This window comes from Pieris rapae, chromosome 1, assembly GCF_905147795.1.
Source record: "Pieris rapae chromosome 1, ilPieRapa1.1, whole genome shotgun sequence".
Lineage (NCBI taxonomy): Eukaryota > Metazoa > Arthropoda > Insecta > Lepidoptera > Pieridae > Pieris > Pieris rapae.
The window spans coordinates 10,253,444-10,263,639 of NC_059509.1; the positions used below are offsets into that span (position 1 = coordinate 10,253,444).

The 10,196-nt window shown below is 30.0% G+C and overlaps 4 protein-coding genes across 4 annotated transcripts; 2 read left to right on the forward strand and 2 right to left on the reverse strand.

Moving 5' to 3' along the window:
* The first annotated feature begins 46 nt into the window (after positions 1-46).
* On the forward strand, positions 47-4,203 carry LOC110991988. Its single transcript, XM_045634599.1, has 7 exons — positions 47-175; positions 1,016-1,042; positions 1,161-1,366; positions 1,716-1,848; positions 2,325-2,492; positions 3,138-3,319; positions 4,046-4,203. Exons 1-7 carry the CDS (start codon positions 121-123, stop codon positions 4,160-4,162), a joined length of 888 nt encoding a protein of 295 aa, XP_045490555.1. The 5' UTR covers positions 47-120; the 3' UTR covers positions 4,163-4,203.
* A 118-nt stretch (positions 4,204-4,321) lies between these two features.
* On the reverse strand, positions 4,322-6,398 carry LOC110992025 (ribosomal RNA processing protein 36 homolog). The gene is made up of 4 exons (XM_022257663.2): positions 6,105-6,398; positions 5,793-6,028; positions 4,912-5,192; positions 4,322-4,502 (listed from the first exon to the last, which is right to left on the reverse strand). Exons 1-4 carry the CDS (start codon positions 6,153-6,155, stop codon positions 4,363-4,365), a joined length of 708 nt encoding a protein of 235 aa, XP_022113355.2. The 5' UTR covers positions 6,156-6,398; the 3' UTR covers positions 4,322-4,362.
* Positions 6,399-7,459: 1,061 nt separating this feature from the next.
* On the reverse strand, positions 7,460-8,155 carry LOC123689350. Its single transcript, XM_045628927.1, has one exon. The coding sequence runs from the start codon at positions 8,093-8,095 to the stop codon at positions 7,472-7,474; it is 624 nt and encodes a 207-aa protein (XP_045484883.1). The 5' UTR covers positions 8,096-8,155; the 3' UTR covers positions 7,460-7,471.
* Positions 8,156-9,030: 875 nt separating this feature from the next.
* On the forward strand, positions 9,031-9,833 carry LOC110991993 (DNA repair protein XRCC4). The gene has a single exon (XM_022257607.2). It carries the CDS (start codon positions 9,168-9,170, stop codon positions 9,777-9,779), a length of 612 nt encoding a protein of 203 aa, XP_022113299.1. The 5' UTR covers positions 9,031-9,167; the 3' UTR covers positions 9,780-9,833.
* Positions 9,834-10,196: the final 363 nt, after the last annotated feature.

Consider the following 10,196-nt stretch of genomic DNA (forward strand, 5'->3'; position numbering starts at 1 on the left):
TCAATTGTACATATTCGATAAATTATCAATTAGTGAATAAGTATACAGTCTTATCGATAACAATATCTTTGGCTTCACTATATATTTGGAGGTGATGTTTTGTGATTAGCAACAGGAATCATGAATCGCCTATTGTTAGTAGTGGCGGTAATCGCTCTTGCGTGCTCCGGCACAGGTAAGGAATTGTTAACATATTATGTTATTTGTGTTTGTTTACGATCTTAATTTAAGCTTAAAAGTTTAAAAAATTCTTTAAAGTTTGTCAGTTTTCTTTCATAGACAAGCTTTCTGGGGGTAACGTCAATCTTTGGGTTGTTGACATACATGATTCCTCTGTCTGATGTTTACTGTCTTACCTAGTTTTAAATGCTCTCAATAGGAATTTCACACATTATGCCTAAATACTAATTAACTTGGATATAGACAGTTAATAATTATTTTTCTCTGAGATACTATCACATGGATTTAATTAAATTTTGAAACGCGCCCTGGGAGTTGTTTATAAAAAAGTAACGGTCCGTCCCATTATTTCTTTTTTATCTATCTAATAGGTATTTTCTGCGTTGCGCTTTTTTTAATAGGCAATAAATAATAAAATAAATTTGACGTATAGGAGTGAGCCTTGTGCTAAGTCACATGTCTAAATCTCATCTCTAATACAGCTGTAAATAGCTTTGTCCAACAAACAGATTTTAGGATGTTCTAGGGCCTCAGACAAAGAAACTTTCTGACAAGCGTGACCCACAAACGAATTTGTATAGGAATGACATTAGCTCTCGCTTTGTCGAGTGACAAGTCCCTTACTAATTATTTTGGCGTTAGTGGGTCATGCTTGGTGCTAAGTATTAGTGAGTTCGATTAGATATGCCGCAAAATTTTCTACTGGTCCGATTTAGAAATAAAAATGTTATCCGAGATATTAATTTATTTATTTTTACTTCGAAGGGAAAAAAATATTACTCTTAGATACTTTGTAGAAGGTTTCTGAATAAATAACACACTTTTATTATTTCAGAGGCTGCTCGGCTTCGTGGACTGAGAGGTACGTGTATGAAATATGTACCTACTTAATTTGTTTATTACTTGATTTATATTGACGAATATATTAAATATTTTGATATAAGAAAATTAAAATAAGTTATTTTATTATCGCCTTTCAGTAAAATTCAACATCGGTCTCCGCCCCGGCACTGACTTCTTCTTCGACGTCCCCCGCACTACGCTTAATGCTATCTTGAATGGCTGGAGTGTAACCCAAGGAACAGCTAATATCCCTAACTCCAACCTCACCTTGTACTGTGCGTCCGACCGTATTCTGTGCGCTTTCTTCGACACCACAGACAGAATCGCTGGTCTGCAAATTGCTGTTAGTATACTCGCTTTTTTATTTGAATACCCGACCTTTTATAAATTGGTTGTCTTGCTTGTAACGCTATATTTTTTACACAAAATATTAATATATGCAAGAAGTGTTAAAATTTAAAAATATATATTTTTATCAAAAAATTACATTCGTAATTTTAAATAAGCTAAAACTTTCACTTTAAAGTGGAACCTGGTTCCAATTAACTTAATATTTTCCTACCTTTCGCTACTTCATTAATATTATCTAGTATGGAACGATAGTGTGATTAAAAATATTAAAATTGTGATAAGTCAAGTAACTTAAATCCAGTGACTTTATTGTACTCATATTGGGAACTTATGTAAAACAGCATGACCAAAGCGAGTTCTCAAACAACCCTTACGATTGGGCCACACAAGGTCACTCGTTATGGACTCCCCCTGTCAGCTTCGGACAAAGGCGCAGAACATACTGGGTCACCCAGATTTTCTTCATTTCCCCGGGTAAATATGTTTTCTTTATACCTTGATAGCATACTGTGAAACTTTACATATTTGCATCGTGCTAGGTTTCAAGTTTCTGTTTACCAATGACAACCAAACGAACCGTGAACGTCTTCCTTGTTTTTAGTGATACTTATAAAAATAATTTACATAATTTTATGTCATCCCAGTTTTTCTGGTACATACATTATTTTAATAACAATAGTTTATCAATATTTAAACCGATTTCTAATTATGTACCTGTCAACTTATTTTATCTATAATATACATGTAATCTAGAAATCTGTGGATACCCATATTTCAGAAACGACTCAGCCGATTTTCATGAAACTTAGAAAATAAAATCCCCAAAAAATACCTGTTTTAAATAAAGTTTTAAGTATACTTACGAAAGTTTGCACTCTTACATATCATGAAAATATTTTAAAACCATACAACCGATCTTCTCATGGTGTTATTTATATTATTTACTGCAGAAACCGCCGCAATGAACGTACCAGTAACTCCGACCAACGAAGAAAGTGTTTTGAGAGAGGACGCTCTTTGGGTGACTGGCATTAACAAGGAGATGTACAAAATCTCTGGAGACGAGGAAGATATCAAAAATACCATTTTCACCAAACAAGCCTGCATCCCATGGATGGGTTAGTATTTTATTTTATTAGTACTTCATAGAAATCTGTGTATTTATTTATAAATAATTCAAAAGAGAGTCCAAATAAATATATAATGTAAATAACAACAGACCTTGGTCATAGCGCGAAAATATAAAAGTTATTATGAATTACACTAAAATAAAATAAATTTCAATCAAAGAATTTCTATAATATCAAGTTTAAATTCAGTTAACGACTATGTTTTATTAAAACGGCAAACACTGTAACGCCCGAAGCGTAGCCGTTGGATTGGCCAAAAATCAATAGTTAATTAATTGAAGTAAACAAATTGGTTACATTTTACTAGTCTCATATATAAGCGTTTGCGTGATTGAATCAGACTACGTTTTCATATGATATCATTTTTCACTCTAGTCTTATATTTAACATTACGAAACAATACCAGCGCGCGTACTCTGTAAATTTCTGAAGTGTTTTGTATATATTAGTATAAGTACAAAATTCAGTATTTTATCTATCTGTCACTACTTATCCTGAGCGCGATAATTAGATGAAACAAAATCCGTGAAACAAATCGTAATTGATCGACGTAGATTCTACGATATAAACTTACAATAATATTACAATCATTAATATCTACTTGGAAGTTATTATATATTATATCTACATCAGGTGTACACTACTACTACAACATGACCGAAACAACTCCCTGTACCGCGGAAGGAATCTTCCCATGGTTCCCTCTTGTTGACTCTGGCAAATTGGAAGGTGTTGGGTACCTAGTTGCTGGCAAATTGGATCTAATTAGCGGCAGACGTGACTGGTTCGAGCGTCCTGGAGAAGGCGCTGTGAAGGTGAGTTGTTTTACACAGGTTATTAATACCACTTTGCCACACAAATTTCGGTGCCATAGGACGGCTTAATATTAATTTAAAATGTAAATACTGTTAAACGTGTCATAAAAAGTATAGAAAAAATACGTTTCACATGCGCTTATTAATGATTGCTCTGTAGCAATATTATGAAATTATTAATTATAATAGTATCTACCGGTGAGTTTAATTAAGATGTGTATAAAATTCTTTTAAGAGAATTAAACCTATATTGCTTCATAACTTGGAAATTTAGCTAATGTTTTGCATTAAAAAAAAGGATTTAAAAATGTATAGTTAAAGAAAATAGTCGACTTGTTTCTCCACCAGTCCTAGCAAATATATTCGTCAACGCTTGTGATTTTGTTTGGGCAGTATCAAGAGAGGTCATGTTTCGCCTAGACATAGACAAAAGTATAGACAAAAAAAGACATAGTCAGTTCGTAGTCTCGTTTTTTGTAGTGAGTACTGAGTAGCAAGGATAACAATAACGCTGGCCATAAACACTGCAGATCGCTGTGCGACCGCTCTACAGCAGTCGGTGTCCACACGCAGCAACATGCGTTCCGTCTATGGCCAGCGTTAATCTTTGCGCCTATGTTGATTGTTGACCAATATAGGCATGGCGGGGAATCAAAAAAGCTTAAATACTTCCTATGCATCATAAACTGGCCAATTAATTTACTAACTATATTTTAATATTTTTAGGCAATCGTACCCAGGGGACCTCAGTGCTTATATGACTTGGCTAAGAACGTCGGAATTGTTACCATGCACATTTACTTCACTGACCAACCATGGTACATTGGTTGCTCCCTTTGGTAAAAGGTTAAATTATAAGTTATAAATAAATAATTAAAATGAGATTGTTATTTTTATTATACAAATTACTTAACACCATTGATAATTAAAAATATTTTTAAATAAAATTAACCCTTTATCAAGTACTTGTAATGGAAGAATTTGTAATGAATACACAAAGAATAGAGTTAAAACATTATAAACTTGTATTCACATAAAATACATTAATCAACACCAATTGGAGTTTTGAATGATTTCTTCTTGATCTTCTGTTGTCTTCGCTTAAGATGCCTCTGTATTCTGCTAGAACCTTCCTTCTTTAGTTCTTCATATTGCTTCACCAGTGATTCAACTCGTATTTCAGCTATAACATAAAAAAGTGTATGTAATTTTTTTATTATTTATTGAAATGACTGATGGTGCCAATGTTTATTAAACTAAATATTTAAAACAATAATTGATAATAGGTCAATCCTTAATTAGCCTGTATGCATTTATTTAATAATTCTAACCAAAAATACCTTTAATTTCTTACTTATTGCATTACTTGTTAAATTTTATGTGGACTTTTTAAGTGATAAAAATTTTACAATTTTTCATTTATATTTTGTGCAATGATAAAATTTTATTTTAGCAATAGCTTCTTCCCAAAGAGTTATAAATAAAATAAAATCCACAGTTTTATTTTAGAGAATGATTAAAACTCTTTATTTTATATATAATATGATGGAGAAAAGTATTATTTATAGATTTGGAATATATCATCGACTTACATTTCTTTTTAAAGTGTGGTTGTTTCCCTTGCTTAAACTCTTCTTCTACTTGCTGGGCCTCTTTACTTCTTCTTTCTTTCTCTTTTCTATCATTTTTCTTAGTTCTTATCTTATCCTTTAACCTTTGTAAGAGACGCTTCAACTGCATTTGTTTTTCAGGATCTGTGGTTAGTTTTAATTCTGCCTTTATAGCTTTCATATCACTAATTTGCATATCAGATAAGAAACCATAGTCTTGAGAAAATTGTTTTTTATCAAAAGTACCACATAATGGGTCAAACCTGTGTTAAGAAATAAAATTATTACAAAGGAAAGTTGTTAATGAAAGGCAATCAGAAGTTTAACCTAAATAAATGGATGTTTATACATCCATCTATTAATAAAAATAATTATAGATAAGAAGTTTATGTACTTATTATTTTCCATATTAACAATATGATTTAAACAAACATGGATATTTTAAAGTGATGCTGTATTTCAATTTGTCTTGAAGGTCAAATGAAAATAAAGCACTTGATGGTAGTTACGGGGTAACTGCAATTGTCTTTATAAGTGACATCACATGTAAATTTTAATGATACACTTGACTTTTATAAATTACTGTACAAATGCTGTATATACCTTATGTTTATTTTAAAATATCATGATATTTAAAGATTTGGATTACTTATTATCCTAATAATAATTCTGAAGACAAACTAGATTTGGTTAACCACAAACTTTCCCTCTATTCAAAATCTATGGTCTATATAATATGACCATATTTTGATATATGTAATAAAAGTTTTTGCTTCCTTATCTCTAATGATTGCCCAGAAGTATTAAGTCAAGCCTAAATAAATTTCATTATTTAATAGTTTTGATAATTAATAGAAAATTACCTGGGATCACGGGCCTCTATCTTTTTTACAGAGCCAATATCGAGATGCATTTTTACTGGTCTTTTGGAACTTATTTCTCTAGGTCTATTTTTATTCTCCCTTTTAAACACTTTAGGTTTCATTTGAACATTACTTGTGCCAAATACAACCTCTTTATAAACTTTAGCACCAACCTTTTCTTTAAGCCTTTGGAGATCTTCAAAGGACATGGTTGATAATTCTTCCTTAATAGCAGTCTAGAATAGGTAAAAATCAAAAAGCAATACTTGACAACGAGGTATCTCAAGTACTATTGCATTAAACATTACTTACCCTCTCATCATCGTCAATATCAGAGAGCTGTTCGTTATCACTATTTTCCATGGTCTTTATAAGTTTCGCGTTATTCGCGTTTAAGATAAATCAAATTTTATAAAGTTTAGGTATGATATACCAAATAGAATTAATAGGTTATCTCTGTCACACTGTGAATGAAAATTAGAATTGAAACGATGTGATGAAAATATGTCATATATTATGAATTAATGTTTAATATATGTAATAGAATAACTTTTTGGAACTAGTTAATACAACACAATTTTATTACAAATGTCATATCTTTTTTTTTTAAGTTTATGGCCTGGTATCTAGACCTTTAGATTTATTAGGCAGTTAGGCACAGATTAAATAGAATAATAGAGGTATTAACCACAGATTGTGCAAAGAACGATGTTTATTATTATTAGGGTAATATCAAGTCGAAAGAAAGAAAAAAACAGGTAGGAAATACCTATAAAGAATCGTACCTACTGGCTATACCCTTAATGTAGAATTGTTACTAAACTTATTTTGTTTAGAAACTAGCCTTACGACTAAGTACCATTTTCATATTTAAGACACAAAGAGTGCTTGAAATGAATTGAAATGATTTAATTTTATAGCTTTCAAGCAACTTATCACTTTTTTTCATTCGATCAAAAATCTGCTGACAAATTTGAACCGGTCTATTTATTTTTAAAATTTATTTAGGTATTTTATTTTGTTTAACAGTTTATTCATAATCCACAGTTATTTTTTCAAAGATAATATTTACTTTTATAGTTAAATGAAAAACACATTGAATGTGTAGTGTATGTGTGTGTGCTCTTTAACACCATGTGTTTTAACCGTCAAATAAAAAGGGTTTTGAACCACATGAGTTGAGTTAAATAAATTGCGCTAGTTTTTACTAAATTAAAAAAAAATTAAACACAGTTATACATATTTATAATAAAATTACGATGAATTTTTTAACTAAAAACCATACATTTTGCATTTCACTCCAACAGATTATAATAAACTATGATTGGTAAATAGCCTTTTAATGAACGACAAAATGATTACCGCTGGGAACATTCTCCTCAGGAAGTTTCCGGTTTCATGAAATATTAAAATTATTTCTAATTTAAACAAACACCATTAAGTAGTATATAATATAAAATGAACACTCTTTTAAAATTTGATACATACATATTTAGAATACGTACAAAATCGTATCGTAGAATTTCGTATCTTTATAATCCCGAGTAATTGCTAATTATTTAATAATTATTATTATTAATGTAGTTCTAATCCTTTCATAAACTTTTAATTTGGTTTTCTTCATAATTGAGAAGGCTGTTTAAGTTTTGAAAAGATATAGTTTTTAACATTTTTTTATATCATAGTCCTTCCAAAAGTTCCCTTATATCTTCAAATTTCATATTTTTCTTACTATTACCACGACTTTCCAAAAATTTTTCTTTTTTTAATTTTAACAAATTAAGGAATTTATCGCAAAGTGCTTTTTCCATGTCTATTTTAAGATTTAAGAATTCCTCTGTATCTTTAAGACATTTTTCATACTCCAAATGCATAGTCTTGCATTTTTGTTCCCAGTAGTATGCTTTGCGTGTTAATTGTTTATTTAAGGCAAGCAATACTTCTACTAAATCTGGTTGCATTTTTTTTGGTGATGTATCTGTTTCCACTGGAAGAAAACCTTCTATAATCATCGTATTATCTACTTTTCGTTTCCAATAAAAGAAACCACTTTTTAATTCAAACACGTAATTATTTTTTTGTAGGGAAAAGCATTGTTTAAGATTGTAAAAATACTCTTTTTCTGATATTTGAAGGTTTCTGCTAAAACTTGCTAAACGATTTGGTGAAAATTTTCCTTTCCATAGCTTTTCTTTAGCATATATATAGATTTCAAAAGATTTTGTTTGCCATCCGATTAATAAGTAAAGACACTCTGTCAATGTATTTATTTTTGTCACAGTTATAACTTCATCTAAATCCATATTGAATAATCATATACAATAATATTATTTCGCTTTTTTATATTTCACACCCATTTTGGCTTTTATTTTTATTTTCTTAAAAAATTGTTTTGACTTATGTTTCAAAGTTTTATGCTTGTCAAAAATAAAAAGCTACCTGTATTTTTTTTGAGAAAAACCTATGCGTTAAAATAATCACAATAGCAATAGAGCAATTAAACATTAGCACAATATCATAAGAATATGCTCTTTCTGTATAGTCCTTCGATCTTTACATTTACCCACGTTTACATTAGCATTTATTAAAGTATTTTAATTTTTATTTTATAGGATATGCCAATACAGCTTAATAATAATAATACTTAATACATCTTTCCTTGGCCTTAGGATAATACAGTCAGCCATCAGTCTGACTTCTTAGTTGAAAAGTTTGATTCACATTCGGCATTCCTTCACAATATATTTGTTTTGGGATTTATAGTACCTATAGTCAAAGAAAGCAAGCGTATATTCATAAAACTAGCAAATCCTACACCTCTGACACAGAAGGCTGATCACCTACTTGCATATAAACAAAAAATGATCCCGAAAGAGATCAAGAAATCTGTTGCCGTGACCTAGAAATTGTAACGGTTTTTGAAATGAAAACTTCATTAGCTCGTTGTAATTTGAAAGTCCATGATTCGCAAAAGCGACAGTAAAAAGAGACAGATACATAAATTCATAAGATTTAACGTGGGAGAAAACAAGGAAGCAGTGTACGTATACCAACAAAAAAGCACATGCGGTTAAATTAGGTGTCTCTTTCATCAATACTCATGAATCGTATAATGATTAAAATTTAAAACTAAATTATTTACATTTTACAGCCAATTTCCGAATAGCTTCAATCCGTTTAAACTTTAGGCACAGAGTACTTTTACTTGAAAATACTCTGTGGTTTGTACTAAAGAAAATAAATATTATTATCAATTATGTATTTATTTTCATATAAAATATTTAATTAAAAATGATTAATTTTGTTTCTTGAATGTGTCGATAAAACAAGAGTTGACATTTTATTTATAAATTCCAGTTTTATTTGAGAATAGTAATGGAGTGCCAAGATACTTTCATATCAAGATTTGAAATAAACGGTGAGCAGGTTTACATAAAGATACATTGGAAACACAACGAAGATGATCTGTTTCATATTCAGGTGCTAGAAAATACATCTAGTTGGTATGGAAACTATTCTTTAGAAAGTGCTAAACTTTATGCAGAACTTGTTGATGAAACTTTAGAAATATATGAGAATAATGTGAGACAATGTTTGAAAAATCGTAGTAGTGATTATTTATTTGATTTTGTATCAAGTGTTGAACCGAATTTTTGTTGGAAAAGGAGGTATGAGGGTTCAACTGCAGTTTTAGAACATGGTAAGGTTAATTTATTTAGGGATAAATTACCAGAACCTAAAAACAGACTCATAGATTTTCTCTTGGATAAAAATAAAGAATTAACGCAAATCATAAAAAAATCTAGAGAAACTAGTGCCAATTTGTCTTCAGAATTAGAAAAATGTAAAAAAGAATTAGAGGCATTTGCTGACACAAAAATTTCTCTGGAGTCTACCCTGTATAGTAAATTTCTTTTGTTATTAAATGCAAAGAAAAAGAGAATTCAGTTGCTTGAAGATCTCCTCAAAGAAAATGAAAAATTCTAACAAAAAAAATTATGTATATTTTTACACAAAAATAATGTTATATTTTAATGAAATTGTCATAAAATAATATTAGAAATATTTAATATCTGTGTTTTTGTCTCTATTTATACCCTTATACATACTATCAAAGAAAATTAAAGCAATAGACTAGCAGTCTTCATATATATAATATATATAGACATGAAAAAAAATTTGCCTGCGATAGTAAAGTGTGAGTTGACCATGCATCTGAGAAGCGCCTTCCCAAACATACGAAATTACAATCTATGATCATTAGTGATCATAATGAGACAATAATATGATGGTCTAAGATCCGGCTGCAGGATTACTTCACTCATCGGTTATTTGCTAATAACGAATTTTTTATGTATATTTATAAGTAGGAGAATGTATATCTACCCAGTTGTCTATCAAAAT